At 37.0% G+C, this 26,396-nt stretch overlaps 1 protein-coding gene across 1 annotated transcript in view; it reads left to right on the top strand.

Annotated features, from left to right (window-relative positions):
• The window catches only part of RGS22 (regulator of G protein signaling 22), a gene marked incomplete at its 3' end in the record, with an annotated part of 176,305 nt that overhangs the window by 87,750 nt on the left and 62,159 nt on the right, over nt 1-26,396 (top strand). Inside the window, exons 14-15 of the mRNA XM_080694745.1 lie at nt 15,264-15,458; nt 24,362-24,454. Of these exons, the coding sequence (XP_080550871.1) occupies nt 15,264-15,458; nt 24,362-24,454 (288 nt within the window). The remainder of the gene's footprint in view (nt 1-15,263; nt 15,459-24,361; nt 24,455-26,396) is intronic.

Raw genomic sequence — 26,396 nt, forward strand, 5'->3', positions numbered from 1 at the left:
TTCAATAATTCTATTACTTGGGGACTGGGTGTAGTTCAGTGGTTAGAACACTTACCTGGCATGTAAGAGGCCCTGGATTTGATCCCCAATACCACACACACAATAAAGTACCTTGAAAAGAAGTCTATGATTTATAGTTCTTGGAAGAACTAATTCTGCTGTTCATTAGTTCTGCTGACATGGTGGATTCTTTCCTTATGTGTTTTGTAATATTGAATTATGAGCTTTTGAATTAAATTTTTATCTATGGTTCTTCTGCTAGACACATTTTTAATGCTAGTTTCTTATCTTGGGGAGGTGTGCAATTAGTGTAAATTTGAAACCTAAGTTCACATGAGGGAAATTGATGATCATGAATTTCTAGAAGATATCTTTTCTCTTTTACATAGAATCCAGGCAAAGACAAAGCAAGCTTCTTTTTTGTCTCCAAGGTTTGATGAATATAAAGCAGCTTGCTTTTATGTTGTTTACTATGGATAAGAAAAGATGTGACTGCTTCTTCCAGAGACTTCCTTTTCTGGCATTTTGGAAGTATTTCTAGAAATACTGTATAAATATAACAAATATTCTAAATAAATGACTGAGTTAATAAGGGAAGCCACAGAAAAGCAGTTCATAGCATGAGTTGACTTTGGACCATCCATGGGGTTAGACAAGAGTCACAGGGTACAGGAAACAAGGCCTTAGACCCTCACAAGGCGAAAAGGTACACTGACACCTCAGATATGCCAAGGGTTTTGAAAAGTTAGGTACCAAGTAAAACATAAAGTGGAAAATACATGTTTAATATATAAATTATAACATATTTTAATGTATTAAATGTAAACATATATTTTCTATTATACATTCCATCTTGTATATAACCTATGGTAAGTACATGGACAATTTTTATCCTCATTTTTACAGATAACAGGAAACTATACCTCTGACACATTTTGTCGAGGTGACGTAGCGAGGGACAATACTAAGCTCAGTCTGGAGGAACATATACTTCTTCAGGGTGGCATTTCACTTCCTCCACCAAATAAACATTTTCCCTATCTACCTCATAGGAATTTTGTAAGGATTTTACAAGATAATGTAGGTGAAAGTATTTTGTGGTATGGAGCACTCTATGGAATAAGTAAATATTGTTATAATCAGTGTCAGTACTTAAGGTTCTATCAATTACCTGGATAAAAGGGAAGAAAAATAGGAACTTGATGTAACTGAAGCAAATAGGATAGAACTATAGCCCCTAGGTCAATAACTATTCACTCAGCCAATGCTAGTACTTATTCTAGATTTCAGAATGCAATTTAAATAAAAATAGATACTGCACAGAATCACAATTTATACTACAGATTGAACCCAGGGGTATTCTACCTCTGAGCTATACCCTCAGCCCTATTTTACTTTTATGAAACAGGATCTCACTAGGTTGCTAAGAGCCTCACTAAGTTATTGAGGCTGGCTTTGAACCGGAAATCTTGCTGTCTCAGCCTCCCACAGGCTGGCACAATCTTTTTTAAGACTCTCTTTTACAATATTTGGTTGATTACTTATTACATTCACTGAGAGACTACTATCTATGAACTAATATCCTGTGAATATAAAAATGACTAGAACAAAGTTCTTAGCTTAAAGGGCTCATTCGAAAGGAGAAGAGAGAATTATGAGAGCATTCCAATCATGTTTGAAACAAACAAACAGAAATAATAGTATCTTAATGAAAGATGGAATAAGTTCTTTATTTACCAGCAGATATAATTGGTTATTTTTTAAGTCATCAGTCTCTCCTCAAATACTTATAAGTGAAAGATCTGTTTACTTCACTCTCTTCTTTGTGATCCTGGGGATTGAACTCAGGGGCATTTTGCTTCTGAGATAAACCCCAAGCCCTGTTTTATTTTTTATTTTGAAACAAGTTCTCACTAAGTTGCTGAGGGCCTTGCTAAATTGCTGAGGCTGGCCACAAATCTTCAGTCCTCCAGTTTCAGCCTCCAAAGTTTGGAATTACAGGCATGCACCACCACACCCAGCCTAATTTCTCATTTTTGAGCTGAAACCTGCTCTCCTTTTATCTTATTTATGCCCTGTGAAGCATAAATAATCTTCCTTCCTTCCTTCCTTCCTTCCTTCCTTTTTTTTTTTTTTTTTTTTTTGGTGGTACTATGGATGGAACCCAGGGGCTTTTCTACCTCCAGGCTATATACTCCCAGACCTATTTTATATTTCATTTGGAAACAGGGTCTTACTAAGTTGCTGAGAGCCTCACTAAATAGCTGAGGCTGGCTTTGAACCTGTGCAGTCCTCCTGTCTCAGCCTCCCAAGCATTGGGATTACAAGTGTGCACCACCACGCCCGGCAATAATTTTTCTTTTGATGAAACCCCATCAAACAAAGAAGATATTGTCCTATTTTACTCACATTAACAGATTTAGACTAAATTTGACGTCTTTCCTGTATCCTCAACCATTCTGATATCTTCACCCAGTAATCTGACTACCTGAAAATACTCTCTGGCAATATGCTCTGGGGAGAGACTGATTTCTATTTATACACATTCCTACAGACAAGTTGCTTGATGGATCCCATCACATAAGTCCAGGTTAACTACTCTGGAGTTTATAATACTGTAACCAGTTATGTGTTTGCAAAATTTTATGAGAGAAAAAGGAAACACAAAAGCAGAGCCAACAAATGTCACCAGACCTGTATCCTGCATTAGTGTTTTAGAAAGCCGTAAGCTGTAATGTAATAGGAATGTAGAATTCATTAATATATTCATCCAGCAATTGTTTACTGCTATCTTTATCCTCTCTGGCCTCAAATAATCTCAGCTTTCTTTTGGGTGATCTTAGAAACAGTATGTATCCAAATGATGCTCCCACTCAGTTGTGCAGTGTAGTCCTGCCTGTGGGTTTTCCAAGGATGTCAATGTATTTGTTCCCTTTGCTCCTATTCCTGTTTCTATTATTGCAGAAACAGGAAATTAATATACACTGGAAAAATATAAACTGGATAGCTATTAGACCAGAAATCACAAGCATACATTTCTTTACCCTAACGACTTTTATTGATATTCTCACAAACATTTATCAGACATCTATCTGCCTTATAATAAGCTCTTATTTGAGCTGGAAACACTTTGGTGAACAAAGCACACACAGAGGCTGCCCCCAAGGACTCTTTTGTCAAGATTGGAGAATGGGCTACCCCACCTACTTTTCCAGAGAAGCCTAGAAAGCTAAGAAAGATCAGAGAAGACCACGCAGTCCATTCCCTATACAATTTTCATTGTCCTGATAACATTTCCCAGTGACACCTGAGCTAACTTTAGATCACCAAAACCTTGGGTGTTGCCACAAATTTGAGAAAAACATGCTGTGACCTAAGAGGGGTGGCGGTGAAGATTTGTCTATCATAATCAGCTTTTTTTTTTCTTTTCTCACTGCCATCTATTACCTCTATTATCTAACTACTCTCTTGACTTGACTGTTACAGGACTTAAATACTTTGGTGAAAGCTGGTTGTGATGGCCACTTGTAATCTCAGAATTTGGGAGGCTGAGACAGAAGGATTGCAGGTTCAAGACCAGCCGCAGCTGCTTAGTGAGGTCTTCTGCAATTTAGTGAGGTCCTGTTTCAAAATAAAGAATAAAAAATAGGGTTGAGGGTGTAGTTCAGAGGTAGAATACCCCTGGGTTCAATCCCCAGTATACCAAAACAAAACAAATAAACAACAACAACAACAACAAACCTTTGGTGGGGTCTTGACATTTTTATCGATGTGTTTTGAGCTAATTGCTCTTTTAGGTGACGGTGTGTTTTCAGGTGCACCAACAGAGTTCATTCTTTCTTTACTCAGTAGCAGCTTTAAGAATCAAGCTGTATTTTCTAAAATATGAATGGGCACAGGTAAGGGGTGAGGTTGGGTGATGATTGAATGTGGAAATCCATGAACCTCTTTCCAGCTTTATGGTAGACCTCAGTGTCTTCACCATTAGGTTATTCCTTGAGTGCTGTACAATTACATTGTTTGTTTCTGTTACCAGAGAGATGGTGTCCCAAGCAGCTGTCAGGCTTGGATTCCTGAGCACGATGAATCACTGAGCTCAGAATCGGCAGGGTTCTCATCTTGCATCCCATTTTGCTGTGTTTGCTAGTGATGTCGATTCAGGAAAAACACACATGGCTGCCAGCTTTCTTGGCTTTCTGGCATACAGTTACCCATTTATCCTATTTCTATTTCTGGTGTTTATGCATACCAGCTACTCACAGTCAGCCTGAAGATTCTGAATACTATAGGATTATGGACCAAAAATAGATCTCCAAAGATCTTCTTTTAGTCCTCTTATTTCCAATGAGGCTGAAACCTGAACCTCTCTGAAGTCATTATACATGAAATTTATTTAAGGTTAACTCTCTGTTAGGTACTGTGATTATGCATTTATATGGATAGTTTTATTTAATTCTTACAATCTTAGAGGTAGATGTTGGTATTATCCCCCCACTATAGATTAGGAAACAGACTTATAGAATTTAGGTGCTTTTCTAAGCCATTTATTTAGCAGGTAATGAATGTAGAATTAGAACCAAGTGATCTGACTCCAGACCCTTTGCTTGTAACTTCTAATCTATTACTTTCTTATTGTTCATTTTCTCTACGAAAAGAGTATCTATCACCTTGTTTAATCATTCACTTTAATAACTTTATGAATATTATATGGCAAATTTCACCTTCATTTTTCCCCTAGCACTAGACTTGTGAATCCATGAACATAGTCCATTTTGACTACTTTATATGTTCAGGACTGGAGGTGCTCCAAAGGTTACTGAAAAAGTGAATGAGCTCATTAGCCTATTTATATTCTCAGTAACATGTTATAATATAATTAAAGTTAGTCATTATTTGGAAAAGACTACTAGCCAGGTGTTTTTTATTTTTTTATACAACTTTCTTTTGTGTGGAAATAGTTAAGTGGGCCCTTATATACCATCACATAGCTTCAACTGTAATGATATTCTGTTCTTCCAGATGTACTGTCTTTACAGTCCAGTTTCACTGGAACAATAGCAAAGTCTTCCTGTCTCTTCTTATCTCACAAAGGTACCTAAAAATTAGGTTGCTTTTTGAAACACAAACTATGAAATTTATGTGTAGCAATTCAGAACAGATATGAACAGTTCTCTAGAGACAGAATAATTTCATGGGCCCATAAGATTGTAAAGTAGATACCAGAATATCTGAAGAAGGAAATGTTCCAGTCGAGAAGAGGAGTTGGTTAACAGTGGCAGGGAAGCGTTACAGAGGCAGACCTTGACCATGGCCTCTTGAGGTTCTGTCCTGAGATGTCTTCTTCTATGATCCTCAGTCCTACTGACAGGTCTTGATGAGAAGAACATTCATAGAGATGATACAGTTAACTTCTCTGACTCCAGGCAACCGACAACATGTAAGCTTGTTTTCCAAGGTGGTGTGCCAGTTAATGTCAACACTCGGCCTGATTTATGGTTGGTTTTCTCATTGTAATCATATGATGCTCTGATTTCATGTGTCAGTCTTATGTGCCTTGTTAGCATAGATTAGCTTCCTTGATTGTTCATTTGTTTTTAAAAATATCAATACAAGCCAGGCGTAGTTGTGTCCAACGTGGTGGCAATACCAGTACTTGGGAGGCTGAGACAGGAGAATCCCAGGTTTGCAGCCAGCTTCAGCTACTTAGTGAGGCCCTCTGCAATTTAGTGAGATCCTGTTTCAAAATTAATAAAAAAAAATGGGGCTGGGAATATAGCTTAAAGTAGAATGCCCCTAGTTTCAACTCCCAGTTCTGCAAAAAAAAAAGCCAATACAATTATAATTTTCTTATTGAATTATTCCTCTTTTACTGATTTCCAAGGGACTTTTATTACTAGAGGTTAAATAATTCCATTAGTTAAAATGTATATCTTGCCATTGTTAAAGGGGTATTAAAAACTAAACAAAAGTTAAGATAGAAATTCTCATTTGTTTCTTAGGTCACCTTAGACTGCTTTGTAATGACTGTGTGTGTGTGTGTGTGTGTGTCTATTTTATTCCATTATGTACTTAACCAATTTTGCTTAAAATGTCTTGAGCAATGGCCCCAAACAGTCTTAAAAACCTAAGTCTATTTTGTCCCTTAAGTTTATGGTTGGTTTTTGGCTTTACTTAACACATTCTGTTTTCTCTTGCTGATTTTTCATTCTGTCCAAAATGATTCAAGTTTGTTTTATTCTTTTATCCTATTGGCATTTTTTAGGTTCGTTTACTTTGACTTCTCCTTAGTAGGATCTGAGCAGTTGCCAGAAATTCTCAGTTTGATTGTCATCACATTATCTTTCTTTTTGCAATTCCGTCTCATGTTGATTTCTGCAGTAGTTTGCCTTTCAGTATCAGGATGTTGAAATCCCTAGGTCCCATCTTTAAGATTCTTAATTAAAAAACACAAGTTTTTTTTTTTTTTTTTTTTACATGAAAGTCCATTTGTGGAAAGCTCCATCTGTAATTTATTCCCTTTCGGCATAGCTCTCAGTAATGTTTTTGAGCTCCTAGTGGGATATGAGAAGTCATTAAAAATCATCATTTTTTCCTCCCTTTGCAGAAAAAAATGTTGGATTTCTTGAGCTTGCTCATTATTTTCTTTTTCTTCCTCATATGAACTCAGATAATAATGTTCTGTGCCCACTTAGAGTTGTGAATGGTTATGAAAACAGACTTTTGTTGAAATAAATATTTTGTGATTTCTGAGAGTATCCTGTATCAGATAATTTATATTCCTTTTATAAACACCTCTAGGGACTCTTTTTTGCCTTTAGCAGTTTGGAGCACAGTTTCATATCATTGTTTTATATAAATTCCAGGGATAGTTATTGAGCCCAGTTGAGAAGTTCTCACGTAACCTTGCTACTTGCATTCAAGTACAGAAATATGGCTTGTTGTTGTTATTGTTATCAGAGTTTAGTGGACATTTGCTTTATTGTGTTTAAGATTATTTGTAAAGTGATTCAGGTCTCTTTGGACTTTAGAAACTGAATCAAGATCCATTATTGACCATTTTATTTCTATTGAATGTTTTAATGTTTCTTCTTCAAAACTGCTCCTTATACTTTCTATGAGAGCAAGTTAAATTTCCCCACCTAACCCCCACTAACTTCTTGCCTCTTATGATTTTCTTATCAGCCTGAAGTTAAATTTAACATTGGGGGTGCTTAGCATCACCCTTTTCTAAATAAAGACTATTCAGAATATAAACAGAAATTTGAAGAAAGTTTATTGACTTTTGTGGTTCAGCTTTACTTTAACTACTAAAAGGGACGCCAGTATATCAATATTTTTATTCTGCTCTTAACTATTAAGAGGGAGTTTACTATATATTTTTTAAAAAATGGATATCAATTAAATGAAGTGTGTAAATGAACTGTGTTATAAATTGTCATATTCCAGTGTGAATTGGTATATTCTGGGATATGGCTTTGCCTTCATTAAATATTTAAATTAGCTGGTATCATTTTCCCTTTCCCTACATTTTTCCTCTTTCTCTAGTGATAATATTAGGAAAAAGAGAAGAATATTTGCCTTGTAATCAGTGATATGATGGTAAAGTTTAACAACCAGCTCTGTGAGAGGGGCAAGCCTTTCAGGCTGCCAACATGTTATCACTGAACACAGAGTCAAATAATCTTCTTCCTTTTGACTTTAGAATGTACAAAGCAATGTTGTGAGTTTTGTGGGATATCCATCTCTTCTTCCTGGTGGCTGGCAGGTCTTCACTGGAACTGCCTTGTCAGCCTATCATGCAGAGCCCTAGTGCTACCTGACCCAAAGGAGAAGAAATAGCAAAGGCAGTAGCTTTCAATTTCCTACACTCTCTTAATGGGCATCTTGGAAATTATTAGGAGAATGGGGAAGATGTGGATTAAATGCCTTCTGCTGCCATTTCCATTTGTAGTTAAGTAAGAAAAAATGAACTTATAAATGATACAAAACACTAAGGTATGAGGTTTTTCTCAATATCTGGACTACTTTAATAAGTTATTAAAAATCTACTGTTTATTTATTTATTTATTTATTTTTGTGGTGGTACTAGAGTTCCTGGAAGCCCTTCTACATCTGGGCCACACTCACAGACCTATTTTATACTTTTTTATATTCGGAAATAGGGTCTTTTAAGCCAGCACGGCTGGCTTCGAAACTGCGCGATCCTCCTGTCTCCGCCTCCCAAGCGCAGGGATTATAAGCCAATTATGTACAATTATGTACAAGCACAAATATGTACAATTAACATACCAATTGTACATATTTGTGGCATAACAATGTGATGATTTGATCCATATATACCGTATGTCATGAGCAGGTCAGGGTAATTAGATATTTGTCGTCTCATACATTTATCATTTTTTTGTGGTGAGAACATTCCAAAAATGTATCTTTTAAGTATCCCCAATTGTAGTTAACCTGGTAATATGATCTACTAGATGTCCCATAAGATAGTATGAAGGTTTCATAGCACACAGGCTTCAACTGAACCCTTAGTATACTGAAGGGTTCATTTTTAATCACAGTTTCAAAGTTTTGCATTTCTCTTTCTTACTTCCAGTTCTGGCCTGGTGGTGACAGCAAAACATCACACAATCAGTGCTACCAGGCCATCATAGGAAGATACATACACATGATCATTAAAACAAGTACATCAAAAGGAAGTATGGGAAACTGTTCCATTAGCATAACTTAACAGCTGAAATGTAACATAACAAATCAACACATGTGCTACAACATTTGGTATTATTCTTGACCTTGCCTTTTAAGGCTGTGTAGAAATTGTTCTTGTTTTCATTGGAACACAGATGAGTGTCAAGCTGCAGCTCATCAAATGGCCCCTACTTATGGAAAAGATGCCTTCCCAAGAGTGTGCTCACCTTTGGCACAGCAAGAATACTTTGCTGAGTCCTTCACACCATGCATCTACAACATGATAATTGGAAATCCAATCCTTGGCTGTCGTTTATTCCTTGGTACAAAGAGAAACCCAAATAGAGCCAACAGTGTGGGAACTATTTTATTATTTTTTGCTTTGAACATTGTTAAAAAATAAAATTACATCCACTTAGCTCACAGTTTTTGTTTCTTGGGTATGTTTACATAGGCTTTATAATGCAAGAAGAAAACATTAACATGGCAAAAATAAGTTTGTAATGCATTGTAATATATTTGAAAGGAGGTTGTTAAGATGCTTATTAACATACTTTCAAGATGATTGTGTTTTTGTGGTACTGGGGAATGAACCCAGGGGTACTCTACCCTTGATCTCCATTCCTATCCCTTTATATTTTTTATTTTGACAATGTCTCCATAAGTTTTGAAGGCTCTTTCCAACCTGTAATCCTCCTGTCTCAGCCTCCCAAGTTCTGGGATTGCACACTCAAACTCAGAATGATTTGAAACCATTAATTGGTGATGCTTCAGTCCTGTATGCAAAATATCATAGGGCTGGAAAAAATATAAGTTGCGATAACAAATGTCATAGTTTGTTTGATCTACCTCCTATGTAGTAAAATGCAATTATTATGTCTAGAATAGTGTCCCTAATCTGAGACAATTTAATCTCAGACAAAGCAAGAGGTAAACAGAAACATTTTCCCCTATAGTGCCAACAAACTAGCATATATTAAAAACTATTTCTTTCTTTCTTTTTCTTTTTTTTTTTTTTTTTTTTGCAGTACTGGGGATGGAACCCAGGGGCATTTTACCTCCGAGCTACACCCCAAGCCTAATTTTTATTCTTTATTTTGAAACAGTCTCACTGAATTGCAAAGGGCCTATCACTAAATAGCTAAGACTAGCCTAGCCATAAACCGTGATCCTCCTGTCTCAGCCTCCCAAATGCTGGGATTACAAGTGTGTGCCACCACACATGGCTAGTAGTGTTTTTCATTTAATGTCCTTTAGAAAGAAAAATATCTATAAAAGTAGCATTTTTCTCTTCCATCTCCTTTTTATTACTTTTTCTCATTTCTTTCTATTTTTTCTTTATTCTTTCTCCCCCCCACACTCTTATCTCCATGGTGTCTATTCTTTTTTCCTCTTGCTAATCTTATTAGCCATCGTATAGTCTCAAGAGTTTAAACAAGAAAATAGAAAATGAACTTCCAGAATTTCAAGACTGTAAAAGTTTTTTTTTTTTTTTTTTTTTTTTTTTTTTTTTAAAGGAGAGGCCTTGGCTTTTCTTCCCCTCCATTTGATGCAGTTGCCAAGAAAGTGAGTCACAGGCACAGGTGTAGAGAGGTGCAGGGCAGGCCGCCCATTGTGTATTTCCTGATTACATAACCTTTGACTGTCTCTGGGAGAGAGGCCTTCAGAGTGGGCTGTGAGCAGAGGCCTGCAGTGTGACCACAGGCAGTGCTAGTATCCTTTCTCAAAAACTCTCCTGTTGGGCGGCTGAGGCCTCATAGGTTAATGTTTAAATTGGAATCAAGTCAGCCACAGCTGTGTGTGAGTGAATCTCTGCTCGCCTCTGATTAGAGTGGCTGGCTAGAGCACGAGGAAGCATTTTTTTCTCCAACACCAGCTTCGTTGTTATTTACTCTGTGGCTTGAAAAGAAGAGCTGGGTGGCCAGCAAAGCCACAGATGACCCAGGATATTGAAGCAATATTTTTAACACATAATTAGACCATGTTATTCAGGTATCATGTGACTCAGTCTTTATACTTCATCATAAAGTCGTTACAGAGACTTACAAATGACTTTTATAAAATTTTTTATCTTTATAAAGATTTTAAAGATGTTTAGCTTTTAATTTTGTTTTATATGTATGAGTACAAATCTTGTGCTTGTGTCAGTTATCCACTTATAGATTGTCCCTTGATTGTTAGAAAGATATGAATATATCTGAATAGAATTTAATGCCATATGACAGTTGAATATACGATAAGTTTACTGTACAACCTGACAAAGGATTGACAGCTGAATTTTGTTTTCTTGTCCTTATCCCCTTAATCACCTTTGTCCCTACCACCCTGAGGGTGGGGGTGAGGAGGAGCAGAGTTTCAGCCTCATGAAAGACAATAAATGCATATAACATAGACTTGGAAGGCCAGGAGACGGATGACCTCTTAGGCTCCTTTCTGACACCTTCATTCTGTGATTTTATAACATGGGTTAAGAATCAGGGAGGTAGGGTAGTATATTACTCTTAAGGACTATGATGTTTACCCTGGTGGGGCTGATACTTGAACAGAGAGAATAATATTATGATACACTGGCTATGAGGAAGATAAATAAATAAAGTAGGAGGAAAAGTAAAATGCCCATCTAGGTGCATTTAATGTATTTTGACAGGGAAGCCTGTGAGGCTTCATCCTAAGTTTCTCATTTGAGATTCTAGCTCTTGAGAATAGCTATACAGTTCATATGATTGGAAAACAAATGTCTGTTTCTTAGCAAGGGACATCCTCTGTCTTTGTTTCCTTTATGCTTGGCTTTTAATATGTGTCAAGCATTTCTAGGAGACTTGTTTTAGACAAAATGCACAATTTTATTTAATGGGTGGCAGCTAAATATAGGCTAATTGTAGAATTTATCGTGTAGACCCAGATGCTTTTGATAGTGAAAGTGGAACAGTTAATAATTACACCCACAGAGCAGGCTTGCGCCAGACTGGGGACATGTAAGTATCCTAATTATAGCTCCATATGCATGGAACCCTGTGGCTACATAGAGCAAAAAGAGTACAGAATCAGGAAGAAAGGTCTGGCTCCGCTTGGTTGGAAAACTGGGTTGTTCTTGTGGGATGAAACTGGTGCTGTTTATTTCCTCATAATAGTTTCCTTTCTTTTGTTTTCTCTTTCTTTCTTTCTTTCTTTCTTTCTTTCTTTCTTTCTTTCTTTCTTTCTTTCTTTCTTTCTTTCTTTCCTTCTCTCTTTTTTTATTGTGGTACAGGGGATTGAACCCAGGGGCATTCTACCTCTGAGCTACACCCCCAGCCCTATTTTTAATTTTTATTTTGAAATAGGGTCCTACTAGGTTGATGAGAGTCTCACTACTTACTGAGGCTATCCTCCAACCTGTGATCCTCTTGTCTCAACCTCTCAAATTCTGGGATTATAGGCACATGTCACCATGCTTCCTACTATTTTCTCTTTGTTTCATAGTAGAGATTAAATTCACAGGACTTGCCTTTGAAGAGAAAAGAGGAAAGGGTGAGCAAGAGTCAAAATTTGTGATGTGGGAAAAAAATTATGCTATGAATGGTGTGTTGTTACAACTAGAAATTCAGAAGGAAGGGAGAGGTTTGGGGTGTTGGGAAAAGGCAATTGTTATATTATTGAGTCATTGAGGGCTTATGGACATAGACTATAATAAGTAGGCTTTCAAAGGGGAAATGAAGGCTTTTCAGGGAAAGGGATTAGGCCAAAAATTACATATATTTGGGTTTCTTTCACATATAGTTGACTGCTAAATCTTTTGGAATAGATGAAGTCATTCACTCATTCACTTGTTCTTTCATTTATTTTATATTCAGCATTATGCTAGATGCTAGGAAATCCATGGTAAATAAGGTATGCCCAATCTCTGTCTTCATAGAGCTTTGTAGAATTTAACGGCACAGGGTCTATGGGAGCACCTATCATGTATTCCTAAGCCAAATTCAGGATCCAAAGAAGCCTAGTCTTTTAGGATGAATAGAAGCTCAGCAAGAGGGAAACGAGGATAAGAGTGGCAGGGATAGAGGGTATAGAGTGCGCAGTACAAAAGTCTGTGTGAGAGGCCTGGCACAAGAGAAACTGTAGGAATGTGAGCAAAGGAGAATGTGTAGATGAGCATGGACGTTTACTGAGTGCTTCTTTTTAAAAGAGGAATAGAGGAAGAGTCTTTATCAAAGGAGCCTGAGAAGGAGTAGAAACAGGCATAGAAGAGAAAGTGTTGGAGAACTCAAGAGAAGAAAGAGTCAAGAAGAGCAGAAACAATCAGTAGTGTCAAAGCTACATAAGGCCAGGCAAGGTGGCACACACCTATAATCCCAGTACTTAGGAGGCTGAGACGGGACTGCAGGTTCCAGGCTAGTCTCAGGAATTTATCAAGGTCCTATTTAAAAAATAAAAAGCACTGGGTGTATAGATCAGAGGTAGAATGCCTCTGGGCTCAATCCCCAATACTGTGTACAGAGAGGGGGGGGAGAGAAAGAGAAGAGGGGCTCTTGAATTGAGATTATGGAGCCAGATTGCAGTAGATTGAAGAGAGTGTATGGACATTTTTAGAGGAGAGGGAAGTGGAGAAATGGTTTGATGGCAAAATCTCAAAAGTAGGGAAAAGTAAGAAAGAATCACATCACTAGAACAACTTTGTATCTTAAGGAAGGAACTGGAAGCAATGGAACAGTGGATCAAGGGAAATAGCCAGTGTTTCATATTCCTGAGGAATGCAGTCAGACCATACGTGTCCAGTTTAGGCTTCAAAGGATGTCTTCCTTTGAAACATTAGATAAACAAAAAGTTGTAGAAGAGAACTCTTGGAAGTTGAAGGCTCCATACTAGTGGGCTTGTTTTTTGTTTCCAGGGAAGTGAGGGATAAAATCTACTGAAGGTGAAAAAGCACAGAGGCACAGCTGAGAGCTTTAAAGAGGGTGGCAGGCAGCATTTAGAAATGTGAAAATGGAGCTAATCTGAAATAAGCAAAAGCCTAGCAAGTTTGGCAATCACAGTTTTGTTTTGTTACATTTCTTTATAAATCATAGATTTTAGTGAGACATTGAGGATAGAGTTGGAAAATAAATGATTAGACTGACCCCCAAATTGAGCCTTGATCAAGGTGGGGAAGGATCAAGGATGCTCGTATAAGCGTAGTTGAAATATTAGACAGTCTTCAGTGTGTGTTTCTCTTATACTCTGGAAGAATATACCCAATCTTTATCTGGTAGAGCTTTGTAGAGTTTAACAGCACAGTGTCCATGAGTATAAGAGAAACTAGGTGGTGCACAATTTATTTAGAGGACAGGAAAAAGCTGCAGATTGTGCTGACAGTGAAGAAAAGCTCACTGGGAGATGGGAAAGGATGAAGAGTATGGTGAGAGAGAGGAAGTTGTGCCACTAATGTGGTAAATTCTGAAGAGAAACTTGTTCTCAAGAAAATCATGAAGTACACTCCAGAAGGTCAAAGCCCATGGCAGCTGGATACAGTAGCATGCAGTAGCTTGGCATGAAGTGTCCACAGAGCAGTTATAATAATAGATATAGAAACACCATGTAGAGTGGTGTTTACATATCTGTGAGGGCAACAGTAAATTATAGAGCTAGAACAGAAAGTGAAGGCAAGATGAGAAGCAAGAGAGAAGGGAATGGATTCAGTGTGCACCAGAGGCGGCTGACCATCGCTATTCTCTCTCTCTCTCTCTCTCTCTCTCTCTCTCTCTCTCTCTCTCTCTCTCTCTCTCTCTCTCACACACACACACACACACACACACACACACACACACCTCAAATCTAAATAAATATTCTTGAGAGACAAATGAGAGAATGGAATGGATATCATTGACAAGCTTGCTGGAAGTTCTGTGTATATTTTTCCATTTACTTTTATTACCGTTCTATATTTCCCCCAGAGCACTACAGATAGAGTCATTTTATGGCAGAAAGGGACAATTAGAACAGTCTTAGAACTGCAGTTCAATTAGGTAGGGCAGATAGTTTGCTTGGTATCCCGAGTAAATTACAAATAGTCACAGTTTCAGTCATAATGTATTCTTGCTTTTTGTTTCCAAATAGGCATTTTCAAACAGGACTCAGGGTGTAATGCAGTGGCAGAGTGCCTGTTTAGTATGCACAGGGCCCTGAGTTTGATGCCCAGAATTGTTAAAAAGAAAGAAAAAGAGAGAGCGAGAGAGAAAGAGGAGAAAAATAAGAGTGGGGACATTTCAAACCACTTTAGAAAGTAGCACAAGAGTGTTAGAAATTTTGGGAACACAAGGGAAAAGGAGAGGCTTATAACCTCAAATCAATCATGGTAATACCCAGTCCATCCTCAGAACTTTGTCACCTGAGAAAAACTGACTAATTTCTATTATCAATGTGCAAATAGAAAAAGAAAAGGGAAAACAAACTTGGATAAGTATATTACTTTATCTGATGTTGTTTTGTTCATGTTTTCAACATAAACCCCACTTGGGCTTGTTTGCTTTCTCTTGCTGCTTTTCAAATGCCTTTTCTAAGTTCGCTAACCATTGTGGTTTCTCCTAATGTCCTCTCCATTACTCCCCATCCTCCCTTAGTATCTTTTTGCCACATACATTGCTCCATCGGCCAGTCTTGATGTTGGACTTGAACAGGAAAAGAAGAGAGAAATTTATATGAAAATACAGCCACCATTTGAAGACCTTTTTGATACAGTAGAAGAGTATATCCTCCTCCTCCTCTTGGAGCCCTGGACAAAGATGATGAAGTCAGACCAAGCTACATACAGTAAGGTATTGTGGCACTGAGGAATGGAGTGAGCCTTTCCACATCTCTTCTCAGCCAATGACAAGCAACACTGTTAACTCACAGTAGGAAAACTGAGGAAGCTCTCACATGGGCAGGGATTCAGAGTTTAGATTCGGATGAGCTCAAAACTTGTGTAGGGAAAATATTATCTTTTTTAAAAAGTTTCCTTATTGTCTTCTAAGAAAAGACTGAAATCTATGTCATTTTTAGTTCTCTGTACAAGTAGAGGAGAGAAATCTGAGTTTTGATTTTCTGTGAATGAGCAAAATATGCCACGGTAATATACTGGCCTTGTGCCTTCTTGCCATGTCTCAGCAGTGGTGTTCATTTTGATTAATGAAAAAAGCCCATTCCATTTTGTGCTGGATGAGTTGGATAAATATCACACCCAGGGAAAGTATAAACGTTTCATATATACTGTGAGAAGGAGATCTCTGACTCCAGTGCTTCTATTTTAAAGCATCCCCAGATGTTCATCAGCTCAGACTATTTGATTGGATAAAACGTTCAAAGCATTTTTTTTTTTACTTTCTGAAAGAGGTCCTTTTCAACTTTGGTACCTGGATGTTTTCATTATCCTTATTGATGAGTGGAGGACATTTTAAAAATATTTATTTTAAATCACAAATTAAAACCATCCTGAGTTACTTTACTCTTTATGTTAAGTTAGTGCAGGCACCTCCGATTCTTGAGGTCTTTTCAGGTGGAACTCTGCTTTGTATTGTTATTCTTCATTCATATCTACTCAACAGCTTGTTAGATGGTCATGTCTTTAGCCTGGGAAAGGATAAGTTAGTTGATTAGGATAAAGTTAATACCAAAAAGTTTTGGATAGAGCTACCATTTTAGATTGTGACTGAAATAACTTTTGTGGCTTACTGAATTCAATAACCAAAATAATTAGATTTTCATTTCTAATTTCTCTTTGTTCTAAAATTTTAGCACAGCATCTTTTTAAACTATAGAAATGTGTATATTACACTAAGAAAAACTAGAATATCAATTTGTTTGTTTGTAATTTCTTTTTCTTTTTTTTCTTTTTAATTTTTTTATTCTTATGTGGATCATATTGAAAATAGCATATAGCCGGGCATGGTGGCGCACGCTTGTAATCCCAGCATTCGGGAGGCTGATACCAAAGGATTGTGGTTCGCGGACAGCCTCAGCTACTTAGTGAGGTCCTCTGTAACTCAGTGAGACCCTGTTTCAAAATAAAAAATAAAAAATTGGGCAGGGGTTGTACCTCGGAGGTCAAATGCCTCTGGGTTCCAGCCCCAGACCTGCAAAAAAAAAAAAAAGCATACATTCAGATTGTGCTTGGTGCCCTCTCCCATGCTCTGTTTCCCCTTCCTCCTCCCAACAATGAGTGTCCAGGTTGACCATGCTACATTCATGCTTTTACACATATTCGAATGTAGCTCCTCCATTAACCAACCTCAGCCTTTTTCCTCTCCTACACTTCCATTTCAGCTTTGCTGAAGTTTCTCCTCCATTATCTGGAGTCCCTCTGATATTCCTAATAGTCCCTAGTTTGGGCATATTAGAGAAAACATATGTCCTTTCTCTTTCTGTGCTTGGCTGATCTCACTTAACATAATGTTCTCCAGTTCTTTCCTCTTCTTGCTAATGACATTATTTTGTTCTTCTTTATTGCTGAATAGAATTTCATTGTGTGTATTTCCCTTAATTTTGCAATCCATTCATCTGTTGATGGAGACCTAGGATGGTTCTATGTTTTGGCTATTACGAATTGTGCTGATAAAAAAATCAGTATGCATATGTTACTGTAGTTCTCTGATTTCAACCCCTTTGGAAAGATACACAAGGAGTGGTATAGCCAGATCATATGGTGGATCCATTTCCAATTTTTTAAGGAATGTCCACACTGATCTCCATAGCAGCTGAACTACTTTGCACTCCCACCAACAGTGTAAGAGAGTTCCTCTTTCCCCACATCCTCGCCAGCATTTGTTGTTATTTGATTTCTTTATGCTTGCCACTCTGATTGGGGTTAGATGGAATCTCAGCATAGTTTTGATTTGCATCTCCCTGATGGCTAATGATGTTGAACATCTTTTCATGTATCTATTAGCCATTTGTATCTCTTCTTTTGTGAAGTGTCTATTCAGTTCAGTTGCCCATTTCTTGATTGGGTCATTTGTTTTGCTAGGATAGAGTCTTTTGAGCTCTTTGTATATTCTGGATATTAGTCCTCTATCAGAGTGGCGGCTGGTAAAGATCTTCTCTCATTTTGTAGGCTTTCTCTTTAGGTTCTTGATGGTTTCCTTTAATGAGCAGAAACTTTTTAGTTTGATGCCATTCCATTTGTTAATACTTGCTTTAATTTTCTGTGCTTTGGAGTCTTACTGAGAATGTTACTGCCTGTGCTTATATGTTGTAGTGTTGAGCCTATATACTCCTCTAATAACTTCACAGTCTCTGGTCTAATTTCTAAGTCTTTAATCCATCTGGAGTTGATTCCTGTGCACGGAAAGAGGTAAGGACTTAGTTCCATCTTTCTACAAATGGATAGCCAGTTCTCCCAGCTGTCTTTTCTCCAGCATATGAATTTTGCCCCTTTTTCAAAGATCAATTTGCCCCTTTTTCAATAGGTATGTGGGTTTGTTTCTGTATCTTCTATTCTATTCCACTGGTCTGTCAGCAATACCATGCTGCTTTTACTACTATTGCTCTAGAGTATAATTTGAAGTCCGGGATTGTGATGCCTCCTGCCTGGTTTTTATTGCTGAGGATTGCTTTGGCTATTCTGGGTCTTTCCTTTCTCCAAATAAAACTAATGACTGATTTTTCTAGGTGTATGAAGAATGTTGTTGGTATTTTGATAGGAATTGCATTGAATCTGTAGATCACTTTTGGCAGAATGGCCATTCTGATGATATTTATTCTGCCTATCCATGAGCAAGGGAGATCTTTCCATCTTCCAAGGTCTTATTCAATTTCTTTCTTTAATGTTTTATAGTTTTCATTGTAAAGGTCTTTTATGTCTTTGGTTAGGTTTATTCCTAGGTATTTTATTGATTTAGAGGTTATAGTGAATGGAATTTTCTTTATTTCTTTCGTTGTGGATTTATTGTTGGTATATAGAAAAACAACTGATTTCTTTAGATTGATTTTGTATCCTCAACTTTGCTAAATTGGTTAAACAGCTCCAGTAGTCTTTTGGTTGAGTACTTTGGGTCTTCTAGATAAAGGATCATGTCATCTACACATAAGAATAGCTTTAATTCCTCTCTTCCTGTTTGAATTCATTTGATTACCTTCTCTCGTCTTATTGCTGTGGCAAGAGTCTCGAGGACTATATTGTAAAGGAGTGGTGACAGTGGGCATCCTTGTCTTCTTTCTGATTTTAGAGGAAATTCTTGCAGTTTTTTCCCCATTCAATATGATATTGGATTTGGGTTTATTGTATATTGCCTTAATGATATTGAAATATGTTCCTTTTATTCCAATTTTCTGCAGTGTTTTTAACATGAATAGGTGTTGAATTTTGTCAAATGCCTTTTCAGCATCTATTGATATGATCATGTGGTTTTTGTTTTCAGTTATATTTATATTGTGAATAATGTGTATTGATTTGTGTATGTTGAACCAACCTTGCTTTTCTGGGATGAAACCAACTTGGTTGTGGTGCACAATTCTCTTGATATGGTTTTTAATGTGTATAGCTAGTATGCTTTGTAGAATTTTTGCATCTATGTTCATCAAGGATATTGGCCTGTAATTTTCCTTTCTTGAGGTATCTTTATTTGATTTTGGTATTAATGTGATACTGGCTTTGTAGAAGGAATCTGGGAGAATTCCATCTCTTTCAATTTCCTGGAACAAGTTGTGAAGTATTGGGATTAATTCTTCACTAAAGGTTTTGTAGAATTCAATTGGAAACCAATCAGGGCCTGGGCTTTTTTTTTTTTTTTTTTTTTTTTTTTTTTTTTTTTTTTTTGGTGGTACTGGGGATGGAACCCTTCTACCTCTGGGCTACACTCCCAGACATATTTTTTAAATTTTATTTGGAAACAGGATCTCTTAAGCCAGTGAGGTTGGCTTCGAACCTGCGTGATCCTCCTGTCTTCACCTCCCAAGTGTGGGGATTACAAGTGTGCGCCACCACGCCTGGCCTGGGCTCTTCTTTGATGACAGAATTTTTATTGCTGTTTCTATTTCTTTGCTTCCTATTGGTTAGTTTAGGCTTGCTATGTCCTCTTGGTTCAATGTAAGTAGATTATATGTGCTTAGAAATGTATCAATTTCTTCCATGTTTTCCAGTCTATTGGAGTATAAATTTTCAAAATAGTTTCTAATAGTCCTTTGAATTTTCCCACTGTCTGTGGTGATGTATACTTTTTCATTTCTAATTTTAATAATTTGAGTTGATTCTTTCTTTCTTTTGGTTAGATTGGCCAGGGGGTTGTCATTCTTAATAATCTTTTCAAAAACCAGCTTTTTGTTTTGTTGATTCTTTGGGTTTTTTTTTTTTTTTGTTCTCTATTTCATTTATTTCTGCTCTTATTTTAATAATTTCCTGCCTTCTGCTGGCTTTTGGATTAGACTGTTGCAGTATTTTTAGATCCTTGAGATGTGTCATTAGGTTGTTTACCTGGCGACTCTATTCTTTTTATGTGGGCACTCAATGCTATAAACTTTCCTCTTAACACTGCATTCAAAGTGTCCCATAGATTTTGGTAAGTGTGTCTATTTTCATTTAATTCCAGAAATGTCTTTATTTCTCCCCTTATTTCTGATCTTACCCACTCATCATTTATTAGCACATCATTCAATCTTCATGTATTTAAATAGTTTATTTTGGTCTTCCTGTTGTTAGTTTCTAATTTCATTCCCTTGTGACCTGAGAAGATGCAGGGAATTATATTACATTTTTTGAGTATGCTGGTGCTTGCGCTGTGGCCCAGGATGTGATCTATTTTGGAGAAGGTTCCATGAGCTGCTGAGAAGAATGTGTATTCTGCTGTTTCTGGTTGAAATATTCTGTATATATCTATTAGGTCCATTTGGTTTATAGGTTTCTTTAGTTCTGAAGGGTCTTTACTTATCTTTTGCCCTGAAGATTGATCTAGTGGCATGAGAGGTGTGTTGAAGTCTCCCAATATTATTGTTTTTGGGTCTATTTGAGATCCGATGTCCTGGAGGGTTTGTTTTACAAATGTAGCTGCACTCACATTTGGGGCATAAACATTTACTATCATTATATCTTCTTGGTGGATTGTTCCTAGTGATAAAAGGAAGGGCCCTTCTTTGTCTGTTCTGATGTGTTTTAGCTTAAAGTCTGTTTTGTTGGATATCAGGGTTGTTACCCCTGCCCGTTTTTGGTCTCCATTAGCATGATATATCTTTTTCCATCCTTTCACTTTCAGTCTATGAATGTCTTTGGCTATAAGGTGAGTTTCTTGCAAACAGCATATATTTGGTTTATGTTTTTTAATCTACATTTTCAGTCTATGTCTTTTGATTGGTGAGTTAAGTCCTTTGATGTTCAGAGTTATTATGAAATGTGGGTTTTTTTTTGTCATTTTGTGTTCTATCTTCTGTTTGGTATAATATTATTTCTTCTTTACTTAGATGCCCCACTGATAAACTTCATCTCTTCTCTGGTTCTGAAGTTTGCTTCTTTTTCTTCATTATGGTTTATTTAAGTATTTTCTCTAGTGTTGGCTTTGAATTCATAAATTTTTTAAGATTCTTATTTTGAAACACTTGTATCTCCATCAATTTTGAATAATAACTTTGCTGAATATAGCAGTTTTGTTTGGAAGTTGTTTTCTTCCATGGTCTGGATCATATCATAACAGTCTCTCCTGGCATTCATGACTTGGGTTGTATAGTCGGGGTGATTTTTATTGTTTTGCCCCTATATGTTATCTGTTCTTTTGTTCTCACTTCTTTTAAGATTCTTTTCTTGACCTCTATATTGGTCATTTTGATTATTACATGGCATGGGGAGGTTTTTCTTTTATCTTGTCTTAACATGTAAGTCTCCTGAACATGTTAAGTCCAAGTCTCTTTCCATGTTTGGAAAATTCTCTGAGATTATTTCTCTGATGAGATTATGAATACCCTTGGTCTGTACCTCTATCCCTTCTTCAATGCCTTTTATCCATAATTTAGGATGTTTCATATTGTTCCATAGTTGTTGGATGTTTAGGTTTGTTGCTGTAATGACTTCTGTATGCTGTTGACTATGCTTTTGGTTTTGAATGAACTGTCTTCTAACAGTGATATTCTATTTTCCATTTCATTTAATCTTCCAGAATTTCTTTATATTGCTGTCTTCAATTTATTTGTTGACTCTTTTATTTCATTCCAGACTTCTTTTTGATTCTTTCTTAGTGTTTCCATTTCCTCTTTCATTTCCTGTACACTTGCTTTGAGACCTTACATTATATTGAAGATCGGGATTCAGAATTTTTCTTCTTGCATTTCTTGTAGGTCAGTATTCATGATTTCCATTATTTCTTCACTGTTCCTAGTTCTCATATTTTCAGGGTTCTCAGTCTTGTTTTTATGATGTCTTTGCATCTTATCTTTTCTGGATATATGTCTGATCAAATACTAGTAGTAGGAATTTAGAAGTGTCAGCAGATAAGCAGAGGAATCTCTGTTCTAGACAGCTATGGCTTGTATGGTCTGACTTTTCCTCATTCACCATGATTGGGAGGTCTGTAGTGATCCCAGAGATCTACTAGTTGGGTCTAGTTTTAAGCGTAGGTCTTCCCCCACACTTTCCACTGATCAGAGCCTGAGTCTGTCTGAGCCTCTCCTATGTCCAACAGCAGACTTTGCTTCCACCTCTCCAGGTTGTAATGCAGAGTCCCAGACCCAAGGATTTTTATGAGGGCTGTGGGAGTCCTTGGGGGCATTGGGCTGGGTGATTTCCCATGGAACCATGACTTCTCTTATGGTGTTATTGAGGGTGTGGTAATCTCAGCTGCCACTACTCCTTCACTGGGTTACACCGCAGTCTCAGACCCAGGGAGTTTATTGGGGCACTGGACTGGGCATTTTCGCTCAGGAACAATGACTTCACTTATGGTGTTATTGAGAGCTGCTCTGGATCTCTGGAGGGTGTGGTAATCTCAGCTGCCACTACTTCTTCACTGGATTGAACCACAAAATCTCAGACCCAGGGAGTTTATCATGGCTGAATGAGTCCTTAGGGGTGCAGCGCTGGGTGTTCTCCTGTGGGGACTGCAGTTTCACTTATGATTTTGGTGTGCACTGGTCTGGATCTATGGCAGGTGTAGTGAGCTCAGCCTCCTCTGGCAAGATAGTGGGGCCACAAGGGGTGTAGGTTTCTTTTCTGGTGTTGAGCTCCGCGGTGGATCTCTGAAAGGTGTGGTGAGCTCATCCGCTGGAAGTTGTAGCTGGTATTTGTTCAGGAAAAACTGATGACTTACAATCCGTGGATCTGCAGCTGCTCACTTCAGGTCCTTGTTTTCCTTTTTGTCTCTGGAGTCTGGAGCTGTGAGGCAAGATGGCGCTGGTGTGGCGTCCACCACCACAAGGCAGGTGGGTTTCTTTTCTGCTCTCTGGTCAGACTTCTAATCTTCTTATTTTCTGTCCCTTCTATTTATCATTTTTATTCCTCTACTGATAGTATTTTCTGGCTTCATAAAATGCTGTTTTTGAGGCAACAGAGATCAGATCTCAGCAGGACTTGTAAGTGCTGCTTCTCTTGGTCGCCATCTTCCCAGAAGTCTAGAATATCAAAATTTAAAAACTTCTCTTTAGTCATTTTTTCAAATATATACTCTATTACATGGAGATAATATATTGTACATGGTATCCAGCAATGGTGAAAAAGATTTGGCATTATATAACCAACTTTCCTAAACCAAAAAGATTTGGCATAAGTAATGATTCTTATAAAATGAATGGGATAAGTTATATACATTTTAAAACACACACACACACACACACACACACACACACACACACACATATATATATATATATATATATATATATATATATATTTTTTTTTTTTTTTTTTTTGAAACAGGGTCTCTTAAGCCAGCATAGCTGGCTTCGAACCTGCGCAATCCTCCTGTCTCAGCCTCCCAAGCGCAGGGATTACACGCGTGGGCCACCATGCCCAGCTTGGTTATATACATTTTAAAAGATAAACAAATGAATCTCTCTTCTTAGTTCTAGAAGCTTCCTTAAATTCAGCCCAGAGGATTTCTTTAAAAGCCAGGTTGACTGTATTATGTAGACTTTTTCCCAAAATGGATACTGAATCTGACTCCCAAAGCTAGGTATCAAATACAGAAAGTTCTCAGGATGCTAGTTAGTCAAACTGGATTTTTCCTACAATAGAGAGATGGGAAGTGATCTTACTTTCCTGACAATACAACAACGGAACTCTAAAGACTGAGACCTGCTGTGACTATTGTTTTGATGACTGACTGTCTCCTCTTTCACCATAGCAATAGTCTTTGCTCATAGACTAATAACAATATAGAGGATGATAATTTTTTGTTCTCCTGTGAATTTATCAGTTCCTAAAACTAGTAGTATCTGCCTTCATGACTACTATATTCAAAAGAAAATGGAAATATGATCAACATATTTACATTGTTAGTACACACTGTCCACAAAGGAAGAGTGATTGACAGTGGCCCTACATAAAAATGTCTGTATTTTTTATTGAATGCATTTGAAGTGTGATTTTGCTATAGTTAATATTTTTAATTATGTTGGTCTTTTTGCTTTTGCCTCCAAAATGATTTGCTTTTTTTGGCAATCATGTTTGTTTTGTAGTCCATTGTTAATGGAAATGTGGACATCTTGTTCTTTATTCTTTCATAATGTACATTCTATTTATATTAAAAGCTCTGTTATGACTTTTTAGGTGAGACAGGAGGAAGAAGCTCGGCAGTTAGACTCCATAAACTTCAGAAAGCTACAGGCTTTGCATAAAGAGACTTTTTCCAAGAAACCCGAGGTAAGGTACTCTTCTGCTTAGAAAAGCAAATGTTTTATCCTCGAGAGGTTACCATTTTATATACTGGCAATAAGAAGATCTTACATTAATTAGATCATGTGCTGATAAACTAGGGATGGGCTATGTCTTTGTTCAGCATACTGCATTTTACAGTTGTCAAATCATATTAACACGTTTAACAATGGAGCCAGAAAAACAAAGCATATAAACCAGCAAAAGGCGTCAAATTGCGTTTTCAAACTAGCTAAGACTGGAAATTTGAGCCTTTTAGATGCTTACAGTCCCTTGAATGGCATTAGTTATTTTCTGTATGGCAGCAGCTTTTTGTATTTGTTGTCAAATCTCAAGAGTGAAACTGAGTTTTCTAAACTGAAAAGAAACTTGTATGATAGCAACAGACAAAACAATAAAAGGAAAACATATAAAAAGAAATCAGAGAAGTCAGTAAAAAGGTCACAGGATTGACTAGGATATTAAATGTCTATGTGTGTTTGATTGTTTTTTGTTTTGTTTGTGTGTATTTTTTTGGTGTGTGTATATTTTGTGTGTGTGTGTGTGTGTGTGTGTGTGTGTTGCTGGGGATTGAATCTAGAGGCTTTTTACCTCCAAACTACACCCCCAGCTCGATTTTATTTCTTATTTTAGAAAAAGTCTCACTAGGTTGCTGAGAACCTTGCTAAGTTGCCAAGCTGGCTTTGAACTAGTGATCCTCCTGTCTTTGCTTTGCAAACACTGGGATTACAAGCATTTGCCACCAATTCTGGCTAAGTATGTTATTTTTGATATATAAATTTGCAACTTTTGTATTGATTAAGTAAACCATAATAGATCCATAAAACCATAAAATGAAATGTGTTCATCTATATAAAGTGGCATTTAATTTGACCTGGAAAATGTCCAGGACACATTATTATATAAAAACCTATGGAACAAAAACATCAGTATAGTCTGATTCTATTTATGTAAAATTATATGTGTATTTCTACATATATATGTGTGTATATATATATATATATATGCATAATGTAAAAAGAAATATCTACAACACATTCACCAAAATGTTAATAGAGTTCTGAGTGTTTTTTTTTTTTAATTTCTTCTTACCTGGATTTTTTTTCCTCGTACAATAAAGCTTTAAAGCTGGGTGTGGTGGTGCATGCTTGTAATCCTAGTATTCAGGAGGCTGAGACAGGAGGATAGTGTTTTGTGTATAGCCTCAGCTACATAGTGAGGCTCTCTGCAACTCAGTGAAACCCTGTTTCAAAATAAAGAATAAAAAATAGGTAGGTCTGGGGGTGTAGCTCAGAGGGAGTATTCCCTGGGTTTCATCCCCAGTACTGTGAAAGAAAGAAAGAAAGAAAGAAAGAAAGAAAGAAAGAAAGAAAGAGAAAAAGTTTTAAAAAATAGTAGTTATTTTTTAAAATGTAAGCTTCATGTTAGTTGCTTTATTGACACAGAGGTTCTCTATTAGAGATACTAATTAATATCTTAGATACTTTGTAAACTATATAACACTCTATAATTCTTCTATAAAATGACAATTGATTTTTAAAATAATTTATCTAATGGTAAACTATTTTTGAGAGATTTCCGGGAAGATGGTGACTGAGAAAAGCAGCGTTTACGAGCCCTGCTAAAACTTGATCTCTATTGCCACAAAATCAGCGCTTTTCATAGCCAGAAAACACCATCAGCAGAGAAATAAAAAATGTAAACACAAGGGACAGAGAAAAAAAAGACTAGAAGAACAACCGGAGACCAGAAATCAAGCCCGCAGTGCAGCAGCGGGGCCGTGCTGGCACCATCTTCCCTCACAGCACCAGGATCCAGAGAGTAAAGGTAAGCAAGGAGTTGAAGTGAGCAGCTGCGGATCATTTGGGTGTAATTCAGCAGTTCCTTCAGTGCAAAGAATGTCAAAAACTCCCAGTGGTCCACATCATCA

Source organism: Muscardinus avellanarius (assembly GCF_963383645.1).
Source record: "Muscardinus avellanarius genome assembly, chromosome: 4".
Taxonomy (NCBI): domain Eukaryota; kingdom Metazoa; phylum Chordata; class Mammalia; order Rodentia; family Gliridae; genus Muscardinus; species Muscardinus avellanarius.